This window comes from Lacerta agilis, chromosome 8 (genome assembly GCF_009819535.1).
Source record: "Lacerta agilis isolate rLacAgi1 chromosome 8, rLacAgi1.pri, whole genome shotgun sequence".
Lineage (NCBI taxonomy): Eukaryota > Metazoa > Chordata > Lepidosauria > Squamata > Lacertidae > Lacerta > Lacerta agilis.
This window is the reverse complement of record NC_046319.1, coordinates 7,310,288-7,323,523: the sequence shown is the minus strand read 5'-3', so window position 1 is coordinate 7,323,523 and position 13,236 is coordinate 7,310,288. Positions and strand designations below refer to the sequence as shown.

The window sequence follows — 13,236 nt, the reverse complement described above, 5'->3', positions numbered from 1 at the left end:
CAAAGAAATCAGCCCTGAGTGCTCACTGGAAGGACAGATCCTGAAGTTGAGGCTCCAGTACTTTGGCCACCTCATGAGAAGAGAAGACTCCCTGGAAAAGACCCTGATGTTGGGAAAGATGGAGGGCACAAGGAGAAGGGGACAACAGAGGATGAGATGGTTGGACAGTGTTCTCGAAGCTACTAACATGAGTTTGGCCAAACTGCGGGAGGCAGTGGAGGATGGGGTGCCTGGCGTGCTCTGGTCCATGGGGTCACGAAGAGTCGGACACGACTGAACAACAAAACATTAGTTAGGTGGAGAACTAACATTGGGGCAAGGATGAATTTCAAAGGATAGTTGCCTTTTGGTTTGCAAGTCGTTTTGGAATCAATGTGAACTGAATCAGAGGGAGATTAAATGGCGTGGTCTGCAGTTCTGGGCCGGCCATGGCCTCCACAACCCAAGGTCCCTCAGTCCAAGTGAATGGAGAAAAAATGCTCACATGTGGACCAGGGCAGAGGGGTGGTGGCAGCGACTGATAAAAATCCTAAACTGCTGCTGACCTAATCCTGATGGTCTAGTCCAGTTGCGGACGACTCTGGGGTTGCGGTGCTCATCTCGCTTTAGAGGCCAAGGGAGCCGGCGTTTCTCCGCAGGCAGTTTTTCCGGGTCATGTGGCCAGCATGACTAAGCCTCTTCTGGCGAAACCAGAACAGCGCACGGAAACGCCGTTTACCTTCCCGCCGGAGCGGTACCTATTTATCTACTTGCACTGCGTGCTTTCGAACTGCTAGGTTGGCAGGAGCTGGGACCGAGCAACGGGAGCTCACCCCGTCGCGGGGATCGGCAAGCCCAAGAGGCTCAGTGGTTTAGACCACAGCGCCACTGTAAGCTCTTTTGGGACAGGGACCTGCTCTCTTGTGCTTAAGAACATAGGAAGAGGCTGCCAGATCGGGCAAATGTCCCATCTAGTCCAGCATCACAGTGGACAACCAAATGCCCCAATGAGAAGCCCACAAGCAGGGTCCTTGCACCACAGCAAGCGTCTCCCCTCCTGTGACTTCCAGCAACTGGTATTCAGAAGCACTGCTGCCTCTGACTATGGATACAGAGCATAGGTTATCAGGGCACAGCCTTCTCCTCCATGAATTTGTCCAGCCCTCTTTGAAATGTCATGCAAATCGGTGGCCCATCACTGCCTCTTGTGGGAGAGAGTTCCACGGTTTAACCATGTGCTGGCGTGTTGGTCTAAAGCAGGGCGGTCCAACTGCCCAACTTTTCATACCAAGTGTTGGGGTTTGGGAAGGAGGCATGAGGTTTTCGCTGGGTCCTCGAGCCCTCCGACCTCCTTCGCAAAGCTGGGAAACACTGACTAAGCTTGGGGAAGGAATCATGAGAACCTCCAGGGCCTTGTCAGAGCCCTCATGCCTCCTTCTTAAAGCCCAGCGCCTCATTTACTTTGGGAAGGCAGCACAAGGGTTGGGAGAAGGGATTATATGTTGCAGAGGGCCATGCATTGGACCACCCTCGTGTAAGTCTTTAATGAAATACGGCCAAGCTACCTGTGTGCCCATCTCTGCATCCCCTGTGCTGGTGCTGCTAGGGACACGGGGAAATCCTGGCAAGAGATTCGCCCATAAATGCCCCTTCTGCTACCCTGCAGTGCGGTTGGAAGTTGCTAGGTTCTGGAAACTGGCAACGGGTGTAAATAGTGAATCTTGGTATACAGTCGTACTTTGGAAGTCGAACGGAATCTGTTCAGAAACCAAACGTTCAGAAACCAAAAAGAGGAAGCTACAACTGAAGGAAATAATAGAAGGAAAAGAAGTAAAACTGAACATGAAGGATATAATAGAAGAAGAAGAACCTGGACTGGGGGGGGGGATGTTGGGGGAGAGACTGTTGGGGGATGGGAAAGGCAAAGGGAAGGGTGATGATGGACAGGAGGGGGTGGGATAAAGTTTGGATTAATGGGGATATTATAAAGGCTGACCACGGTACTCCGACACCAGAGGGAAAACGGACTATGAGAATGGAAGAAATATTTAGGTATTTGTTAAGATGTGTTATATATATATGAATGAAATTGGAATCAGGAGAAATATAGGCCACAGCATAACAAAGTTAAATGAAGAGAGTATAAAAGAAGTGGAGATCTGGAATCTGATCTTTTATTTGATAAGAGTAAGATTTAAGATATGTTGACAAGAATAAGATTTAAGATTTAAGATATGTTGATTATAATTGTAAGATTAAGATTAGATGTAAGAAAGTAGATTTTACAATGTTACAAAGTTACTAAAGAAGATTAGAAATGAACACGAAAGAGAGAATGTGAGGAAGTCCCAAGTTTAGGATTATAAAGAAGATAAGGATGAGTAAATAACTGTTTTGTTTGTGTGTATTTTGTGTAGTCTGTGTAGTGTATGTATTTGTATTTTGTGTATTTTTATTATGAAAATCCAATAAATTCTTATTTTTTAAAAAAAAAATACAGAAACCAAAGTGCGGCTTCTGATTGGCTGCAGGAAGCTCCTGCAGCCAATCAGAAGCTGCGGAAGCCCCGTCAGAACGTTCAGCTTCTAAAAATAGTTCACAAACCGGAACAGTCACTTCCGGGTTTGTGGCGTTCGGGAGCCGAAACGTTCAAGGAGTAAGCTGTTTGAGGGACTTCCGGTTAGGTGCCGGTCAATGGCGGACGGGAGTCCGACGGCTCCGTCCTCCGCCAGGCTTTAGGGACTTCCGTGCCTGCGCCACGGGTCCCTTAAAGCCACGGGAAGAGCGTCCCGTGGACCTGAGCTTCGTGGGTCCCAGACGTGCCGTCTCCGTTCCCGATTGACCCTCGTAAGGGGGTAAATCGGGCGAGCGGAGCGCCGGCACGGGACTGAAGAAGCGTCTGCCTGCGGAGGATCAAAGCAGCGACCCCGCCAGATTCGAGCACCCGGCACTTCCTGCATAGAAATCTCCAAAGAAACTCTGTAAGTTAAAGAATTGGATTATTTTTACAAGTTTTAAGAGCACTGCTTACAGAGGAACTGCAAAAGGAAGCCTGTTCCCTTTAAACTGTTTGCGCGAGCTTGGTAGCGCTAAAAGATCAAAGCCGCGACTAACGGAAAAGTTTTGCGAACTTTTTAAAAGTTGATTAAAAGTTGTTTAAAGGATGTTTAAAGACTTAAAAACAGTTGATATGGCAAAAGAAGACGCCCCTCACCCTCTGGACTAGGATTCCGGGTCAGTAGCGGGCTGTGATATATTGTTGCCATTTTTTTTTCCTTTGTTGGTGTTTCAGGGACTGTTTACCAGTGGAGACATTTTGATTTCTTTGTAACCAGATACAAGTTACTTTGTGGACTTTGGTGGTAACACTGCAAGTTAGGAACTGTGACTGACTTGGGCTACATGAAAATGGACCCTTCTTGGCTTTAAGGAACTTATATTTTGGAAAATTAAAACTCTTTGCCTAAAAATTGGATTTTCGGGACTGGTGTGGGCTCCTGGCTCAGCAGCCTCTTTGTTCTCAGGACTGAGCTGCTGGCCACCTGGTGTTTACTTTTGGGACTGTTGGCCTTCTGCTGTGAATGTCTGAGATTGTTACTACAGAAACTGGAGTGACCTTGAGATTACAGTTACAGAGCCCACAAGGAATGGAACTTAGATCAAAAGGAACTGGCTCTGAAAAAAGAAAAGGCTCTGTTTCCCTAACTCTACAGGAACAAATGGAGAAATTAGTTGTTAGTGTTGCAGAAATTGCAGCAGGATTGAAAAGCGTGACTGACGGGTTGAAGCAAACACAAGATCAAGTTTCATCAGGAAATACAGCAGTGAATTCAGCAATAGAAAAATTACAAGCTGATATAAAAGCTGACATTAAAAATTCTACGCAGACCCTAGAAAAATCCATTGGACAAATTGAGGAGAACGTAAGGAAGAACAGAGAAGAGATCAATAGGATTGGGCAAGAGGTGACTACCTTGAAAAAGGACTCAGAGGAAATTAAAGTGGTCAAGGAAAAAATAAAAAAGGTAGAGGAAAAATTGGATAATTTAGATTTGGAACAGATAGAGAGTATTGGATCACGACAGAGGTCTGTTGAAGAGTCCCTCGCGTTTCTGCAACTTCATCAAAGAGAGGGCAACATCCGCCTAAGAAATCTTCCAGAACTGGAAGGGGAAAACCTAAAAGACTACATAGTGAAGTTATTCTCAGGATTTTGGGAGATAGAAGAAATCAACGTCTCAGCACGCATAGTGAAGGCCTTCAGATTTGGTCCAAGAGGCTCCAGAGGAAAGAAAAGCAGTAAAACAGTCAGTGACTGTTTGATTGTGCTACACGATCGACACGACAGAGACTACTTTCTGGACTTGCATTATAGAAACAACCTGGTGGTGGAGCAGAATAAAGTAATTTTTTATAAGGACATCCCCAGATTTTTCCTTGACAAAAGAGTTCCCTACAACGATTTGACAACTGAGCTTAGAAAAAGGAAAATCCCCTTCAGTTGGGAATTTCCAGAAGGCCTGGCATTTACGTTTGAAGGAAAAAAGATAAGAATAAGGTCCCTGGCGGAGAAGCAGAAGTTTTTGGACAAGCACCTGGAACAATTTAAAGGCACACCACTCGACCCAGCACAATTCTACAGGTTTCCAGAGGTATTTCCTCCACCGCCGGGACCACCACCAAGCCTACCCAGTCCAGGCAAGGACCCAGAGGAAGACAAGATAGGAGAAGCAACTGGAGGAGAAGGCTAGAGAAAGGAAAATGGCGCTCAAGTTAATGACATGGAATGTCCGGGGATTGAATCAGAGACCAAAGAGACGCAGAGTGTTTTATAGCATAGAAAAGAAGAATTTGGATATAATATGCTTACAGGAAACCCACATAGCCCGACGTCATCGAAGATTACTACAGAATAAAAAATTAGGCCAAGAGTTTATATCATCGGACAAGGCCAAGAAGAGAGGAGTAGTGATATACGTAAAGGAGAAATATAGCCCAAGACAGCTTTTTAAAGATGAAGAAGGGAGATACATCGCAATTGAAATTAACATACAAGGCGAAAAATTCTTGATCCTGGGACTTTATGCACCAAATGATGGAAAGTCAATTTTTTATAAGAAAATACATGATCTGCTGTTGGACTATTTGGATTACAAATTAGTTTGCCTTGGAGACTTTAATGGTGCAGTTTCCACATTAATGGATAGATCTCAAAGAACCAAATTAACGAATGATGGGAAACTCCCAAAGACTTTTTTCGAAATGGTGGATAATTTGAATTTGGTGGACTCTTGGAGATTAAAAAATCCCACAGATACAGAGGCAACATACTTTAGCGAACCTCAGCAGTCATGGTCGAGGATAGATTACATTTGGATATCGAATGAATTGGCTCCAAAAATACAAAAGGCAGAAATTGGCCCTAAAACTCTTTCAGACCACAACCCTGTACAGTTAAATTTAAAAATGATTTCCAAGGACTCTTTTAGATGGAGAATGGATGACGCTTTGATGGGAGACACCAAGCTAGTGGAAAGAGCGGCGAAAAAGATGAAAGAATATTTTCAGATAAATTGGAGCTCCGAAGTGGAGAAAAGAATTGCTTGGGATGCAAGTAAAGCTGTAATGAGAGGATTTCTCATTAGTGAAAAAGCAAAAAAGAAGAGACAACAAAATGTAGAGATGGAGAGATTGTTGAAATCAATCAAAGAAAAGGAAAAAGAACTAAGAGGACATCCCAGATGTGTCAAAATCCAAAAAGAAATTAAATACTTGCAATCTCAATATGCCAACATAATGAATCAGGACATCGAATGGAAAGTGAAAATGATGAAGCAAAGAACATTTGAATCGGCTAATAAATGTGGAAAATTACTAGCTTGGCAATTGAAGAAAAGACAAAAGGCAAATGTCATCAATACCTTGGTAGTAAACGGAAAAAACGTGGAGAAACCTGAGGAAATCAGATGGTGTTTTCAAAGATTTTACAAGCAACTGTACAAGGAGGAGAAGATAGATGAAGTAGAAATTGACCGATTTCTGGAAAAGAATGGATTGCAAAAGGTCCCAGAGGAAAAACTAGTTACTCTCAACCACCCAATAACGACACAGGAGATAGAAGATGCGATAAACAACATGCAATTGGGGAAGGCTCCAGGACCGGATGGTTTAACAGCAAAATATTATAAGACATTGAAAGACTGGCTATCGCAGCCACTAAGAGAAGTATGCAACAAGATACTAGAAGGAGATAGGGCACCAGAGACGTGGAAGGAAGCCTTTATCACACTGATTCCAAAACCAGATACCGATAAGACTCAAATGAAAAATTATCGCCCAATATCCCTTTTGAATGTGGATTATAAAATCTTTGCAAATATATTGGCTACAAGATTGAAAAGAGTGTTGAAAGACTATATACATAGAGACCAAGCAGGTTTCCTGCCAGGAAGACAAATTAGTAATAATACGAGAATTATTGTGGACATTTTAGAAAAACTGGAGAGAAACATAAATACAGATGCGGCACTATTGTTTGTTGATGCAGAGAAAGCATTTGATAAAGTCTCTTGGACATTCATGAAAAAGAATTTGGAAAGGATGGGAGTTGGTCAAAAATTTTTGAATGGCATCAATGCCATCTATACAGAGCAAAGAGCTAAAGTAATAGTAAACAGTGTGATATCGGAGGAGTTTGAAGTTGAAAAGGGAACAAGACAAGGGTGCCCTATCTCCCCTTTACTTTTCATTACGGTCCTGGAAGTCCTCCTAAATATGATACGAAAGGATAAACAGATAAAAGGAATTCGTGTGGGAGAGAAGGAATACAAACTACGCGCCTTCGCAGACGATTTGATGTTATCCCTGCAAGAACCGGAAAGCAGTGTCCCCAGAGCTTTGGGAATAATCGAACAATTCGGACTTGTAGCTGGTTTCAAGTTAAACAAGCAGAAAACCAAAGTTTTAGGAAAAAATATGAGTGCAGAACAAATTCAAAGAATACAGGAAAGCACTGGCCTCAATTTTGTTAAAACAGTAAAATATCTAGGTATCAACCTCACAACCAAGAATCTGAACCTGTATAAGGACAACTACGAAAAACTGTGGATGGAAATAAAGAAAGACATGGAAATATGGACAAGATTGAAATTGTCGTTAATGGGAAGAATTGCCGTGATAAAAATGAATGTCCTACCAAGGATGCTGTTTTTATTCCAAGCCATACCAATTCTGGACAAATTGGATTGTTTTAAGAAATGGCAAAAGGACTTATCAAAGTTCATATGGCAGGGCAAAAAGCCAAGAATTAAGTTTAAGATTTTAACGGACTCTAAAGAGAGAGGTGGCTTTGCCCTGCCGGACTTAAGACTCTACTTCGAAGCAGCGGCCTTTTGCTGGTTAAAGGACTGGTTCAAACTAGAAAATGTTGATGTATTGGACTTGGAAGGGTATGATAATATGTTCGGTTGGCATGCATACCTTTGGTACGACAAGGCTAAGATCCACAGAACTTTTAAGTCTCATATAGTTAGAAAATCCTTATACCAGGTTTGGTCTAGATATAAAGACTTGTTAGAGAGAAAGACCCCTAGATGGATCTCTCCAGTGGAGGCCAAGGCCTATAAGAGACCGAACATGTCTGCAAATTGGTTAAGATATATGGACATATTGCAGCAGGAAGGGGACTCTTTCAAGCTAAAAAGCTACGATCAAGTGAAAAGTCAGGTCCCCGACTGGCTGCATTATCATCAGGTATATGAAACATTCAAAATGGACAAAAAAGTTGGTTTTCAAGTAGAAAAATCAAAACTGGAAACAGAACTGATAGAATCGAACTTTAAGAACCTTTCCAAAATGTATAATCTTTTGCTAGAGTGGCATACGAAAGATGAACTGGTTAAATCGTCAATGATAGATTGGGCGAAAGATGTAGGACATAATATTATGATGGATGACTGGGAGAGATTGTGGCAGAAAGGTATCAAATTTACTGCTTGTCATAGTTTAAGAGAAAACATAATGAAAATGGTTTACAGATGGTATTTGACACCAGTTAAGATTGCTAAGATGAATACCAAAATGTCAGATGTATGTTGGAAATGTAAACATGCGAAAGGTACCTTTTATCATATGTGGTGGCTGTGCCCAGCGGTAAATGCTTTCTGGGATAAGATTTATAATGAGCTCAAGAAGGTAATGAAAGTTACCTTTTGTAAGAAACCAGAGGCATTTCTTCTGAGCATGACCAATGAAGAGATACCCAGTCAGGATAGAGTGTTTTTTATGTATGCCACAACAGCAGCTAGAATATTATTGGCAAGAACATGGAAAGGAGAAGAGATACCAACGGTGGAAGAATGGCAGATGAAGATGATGGAATATATGGAACTCGCAGAGCTGACCGCCAGAATCCGGGACCAGAGGGAGGAGAAGGTGTCAAGGGATTGGAAGAAATTTAAGGATTATTTAGTTAAAACAGTAAAATTGAATATCTGAGCAGAATTAAATAGAATAGCGGCTTCAGTAGACATATGTTAGATAAAATTGTTGGTAAGATATTTTTGCGTGAAAAACTTAATTGTTAGGAATTGTGTTAAGATTTGGAGTTAAAGTTAAGATGTGATTAAGCAAAGTAAAGTGTATTAGAAATTGAGCTAATGTGAATAGAACAAGATACAAAGCTACCTTGAAGATATATATGATTTTGAAGACAGTGGAGGGAATGGGGGAAGTCCCTCAAAATAGAGAAGTTAGTAACAAGAAAAGTAAGAGGATAAGTGTTAGTTTAAAGGTATGTATATGTTTTCTTTTATTGTGATTGTTTGATTATGTTTTTGTGTTGTGTTTTTGTATTGTATTTTGTATTCTTATATTGTGAATGTTGTTGTTTATGTTATGTTTTCCCTTTGTCTTAATAGAAAATAATAAAATCTTATAAAAAAAAAAAAATAAGCTGTTTGAAAACCAAGGTACGGCTGTACTCGATTCTGTATGGTAGCATCGGCAGAAAAACTGACATATGAGCAGCACAAGGAAAATGTGGTCGTTTATCACTCTGTAGCTCCTGGTTGCCATTCACAGGCTATAAAAGACGAAGATGATGGAAGAAAACCATCAAACACACATGGAAGGATGTGGGATAACGTTTGGAATAAGCTGATGGACTCTGATTCTAGCATCCATTACCAGGATTGTATGTTTGCCAAACCAGATATTACATTATGTTGATCTTTATGCTTTTTTTGCAATTTTGAAAATAAATAAAAACATTTATAAACAACAACAACTGTGGCCTGTGTAAGTTACAAATTCCTTTTATCCGGCTCCTCCAACATACGGCTTCACCGGATGTCAACAAATTCCTGCGTTACGAGGATGAAAACTTTTCTCGGCCCGTTTTCTCCATAAACCTCTGTAGTGGCGGCTCTTTTTTGCCTTTTCTCGAAACTAAAACGTCTCCAAGGCTGCAACCTTTCTTTATAGGGGAGTCACTCCACCCCCTTGATGGTTTTTTTAAAATTAAAAACAGAGCACCCCCCAAAACTTCCTTGCAGTTGCAAAACTGCACCGAAAGCGGAATTGCATTTTACACCCTCAAAACCACCATGAATGCACAACTGAAAAAAGGGCCTGTTGGGGGAGGCGATGTCTACCCCACATCTAAGCTCCCCACCCACATCCCCAACTCAGTTTCACTTTCAGTAAACCCACCTCCCTTGGGAAGATGATGATCACTGCTTTCACTAGGGCAAGCACCGTTTAACCAGGTCCTTCTCACCAGTCAAGAAAACATCATCGACAACAATAACAACCCCGTTCTAGTAGAAGATTCACAAAAAAATGGGTCTCCTTTCCCACACGCAAAGTGCCAACACGACAACAAACCATCTGGACAGATACCTCACCATGCCAAGCCTTGACAATGGCCCTGGCTTCTGATAAGTTTCTCCTTCCCTGTGAATTTCTCTAAGCGCACAGTCATCTAAAGCAGGCATAGGCAAACTCCGGCCCTCCAGATGTTTGGGACTACAACTCCCATCATCCCTAGCTAACAGGACCAGCGGTCAGGGATGATGGGAATTGTAGTCCCAAAACAGCTGGAAGGCCAAGTTTGGGGATGCCTGACCAAGACCAACACTTTAACCACTTAACACCGCGTTACACCAGCTTTGGCCGTGCTCTGTGAGAAATTACACTTCTGAATAAGCAAAAAGTGGAGCTGAAGCTTCATTAGACCACTGAAGTTAGGATTTCTGCCCCATGTTGGAGCCGGAGTTTGCCTGTGCCCTGATCTAAAGCAACCCTTTGCCCTCTTACTAGCAGTAGGACTCTGGAAATATAATTGTGCACCGTAGGAAGGAGTCGTCTTTTCCTTCCCTGAATCAAACAAAGTCTCTGGGGCAAAATGGTTCTTGCCATGAGGATGAATGAGAATGCAGGAAGAGACAAATTCTGCTTACTGGAAACAAGGCACATTCGTGCTTCAGGACAGCAAACAGCTTCCCCAAGGGAACCAGCGCCGCAACAAGCCACTGAGACAGAGAGAGACAGGCCTCCGGGAGCGGCTCCCTTCACTCACCTTGGGGGGATCAAACACCTCCAGGATGTAATCGCCGTTGTCCAAAGCCGCCGCTCTCCGCAAAACCAGCCGGCACCTCTGCCAGCAAGCCCCGCTGTCCATTGTAGCCTCGGTCACCATCCAGTATTTCAGAGTGCCCTCTTTCCGAATCTGAGAAGATGGGTCTTGCGAAAGGGCCCACGGGAAGAACTTCCGGGCAAGGCCAGGCTTCGAAACCGAGTCCAGTATCTCCCCTCCTCCGGGGGCCGGCTCCAAGGACCTCCTGCGGAAAAAGCTGCGCCAACTCCTCCTCAGGCGGTCCAGGGAAAAGGGTCTCCTCGCGGCCAACAGGGAAGCCGTTCCTGCAAGCTCCTCAGAGCTCCAGGCCTTGGGCAGGCCTCGGGGGTGGGCCTCGGGGCCCCTGGCGGCCTGGTCGGCCAGCCCCACTTCGGCTTTGGCCACGACACCCCCGAGGGAGCCCCCCGCCTGCTTCCGGCCGGTCTCCCGGTAATCCCGCACCCTGCTGAAGGGGAGGATGCGGAACCGGTTCGTGGCGAAGCCGTCCTTCACCTCGTTGCGGAAGTACTGCTGGAAAAGGTCGGCGAACTGGAGGGAGAAGTTCTCGGCCGCCAGGACTTCATGCTGGGGGTTCTCGCTGACAAACAGGAGGTACTTGCGGGCCAGCTCTCTGGCGGTGGAGATGGCGTGGTGCTCGCAAAACTCATTCCAGCCGCCGGGCTGCGCGGGGTCACCTGGCGGGGCAGGGAGCCCGTTCATCACAGGGGCCGGAAACATTTGGGTGCACTGCGGGGGAAAAACGAGAACACAACCAAAATAGGAATAAATTGCAAAAGTAGTAATAATGCCACAAAGGAGCAACAATGGACTTGAATTCATAGACACTGTGGGTTCTGACTATACGGGTCAATTTATTTAGTTTCCAATTATTTTATAAGATTTATACACTGTCCGACTGCAAAAAGAAGAAGAAAGGAAACTCAAAAGTGGTTACAAAAAGCAAGCTGGTTGGTTTCTTGCGTCCCCCAAGAACAAGAACACCCCTGCATTAACTTTCAAGGACATTTTCAACCCAAAACCTCTCATTCGGACAGTGAAATTGAGCAGAACGGTTTGTCTGGTTAGGATTTGGAGAGATCCAGGTTCCTAGGTCAGCTCATGGGCAACCTTCAGTTGCTACGGCTCAGCTTGACCTACCTCGCAGGGTTCTTATGAGGAGAGGGTTAGGGAAGAGACAACACAGCAATAAATTAAAATGCAATAAATGCATATGGTTGTAAATGTATAGCCTTAAAAACTGCAATACAGATTCCTGACCATCTGTAGGGGAAGGTTGTTCCTGGCTATCAGACTCCACATCAGAGCAGCCCCCTGACCACCCCACCCCACCCCCACCCCCCGGTTTTGCACACAGACCAGGTTCTTCCAAGGAAAAGGAATAGACATGCTACGTTTTGAAGTATCTGCTCCACAACCCATACAGGAAGGGTGGGGGACCTTGCACACAGGGACCACAGGTGGCCCTGCAAGCCTCTGGATCTGACCCTCAGGACTTCTCCCCAAGCAACACCCGCTTGTAGTCCTGGTTTGCATTCTCCTTGAGTGCTTCTACCTGTCTGGGATGCGTCCCTGAACTCTGAAAGTGAAACCGTGACTGAACAAAATAAAAAAAAAATCCTTCCAGTAGCACCTTAAAGACCAACTAAGTTTGTTCTTGGTATGAGCTTTCGTGTGCATGCACACTTCTTCAGTTTCAGATACCTGTAACTGAAACCGTCACTGTTTACCGTGGTATCATAGCGCTTTGAATGAATGTTGTGAGTGTGGTCTTAGTTCCACACTTTGCAATGGGATGGTGTCGTGCAGTGCAGTGCACCTGAGGGTACCAGGCTAGCTTAGCGGGGCAGGCATGCTGTGAGGCATATAAGCACCCCTCTGTCCCTCCAGCACCTCATTCGCAGCCCCTAAGCACCTGCTGCCTGAGGCCGGCAACCTTGTCTCTACCTAACGTTAGGGCCGGCCCTGGCCCAAGCCTCTCAGGTTTGTGCAAGGAAGTCCGGCGCTCCCCCAAAGGCATGGGATTTCGCAGCCCGCTTGGCTCTAGAGCCTGACGCCCTCCCAGCCAGCCCCTCTCTCCATCCTGCAAAAGTGTTTTTTATCATTGCAGCGCACGCCACTCCAAGCAGGAAGCATGTTCATTGCTCGCCCCAGCCAGCAGCACATGGGCAGCCTTTCTTCGCAGGCAGGCTCGAGACTTCCTCGAGAAAACCCATGCTTGCAATTAAAAGGCAAACTGACGGGGGAACGCCTCTCGAGGAAAGTTTGCTGGCAGAGAGAGAGGGTCCTTTAAATAATAACGATCACAACCCAAGTCTTATAAACGACAGCATTCTGCCCGCTGCAGAAGCAGCTATGCCCACTTTTGAATCTAGCTCCATCCACCACTGACAGACAGGGGGCCCCTCCCCGACACTCCCCACTTTCCCCAAGAGGCTGAAAAAAAGGTTCCCCGCTTCTGATTCACAGCTTGCCCAGATTGCAAAGCTTTCTTTAACAATCACACACTCGCAATGGGCTGCTGCGTTGAGCACCCGGCGGCTGCGTCGGTTGCGATTTCAGATCGGCGGGGAACATTTCACAGTTTCCGAGGGGGGGAAAGGGTCAGTCGCAAAACGCTGAGC

The 13,236-nt window shown here is 44.8% G+C and overlaps 1 protein-coding gene across 2 annotated transcripts in view; it reads right to left on the bottom strand.

Annotated features, from left to right (window-relative positions):
* SH2B3 (SH2B adaptor protein 3) overlaps nucleotides 1-13,236 on the bottom strand; it is a 72,492-nt gene that overhangs the window by 48,320 nt on the left and 10,936 nt on the right. For both annotated transcript variants that reach the window (XM_033159256.1, XM_033159257.1), the window contains exon 2: nucleotides 10,559-11,341. In XM_033159256.1, coding sequence (XP_033015147.1) covers nucleotides 10,559-11,332 — 774 coding nt within the window. In that variant the 5' untranslated portion in view covers nucleotides 11,333-11,341. The remainder of the gene's footprint in view (nucleotides 1-10,558; nucleotides 11,342-13,236) is intronic.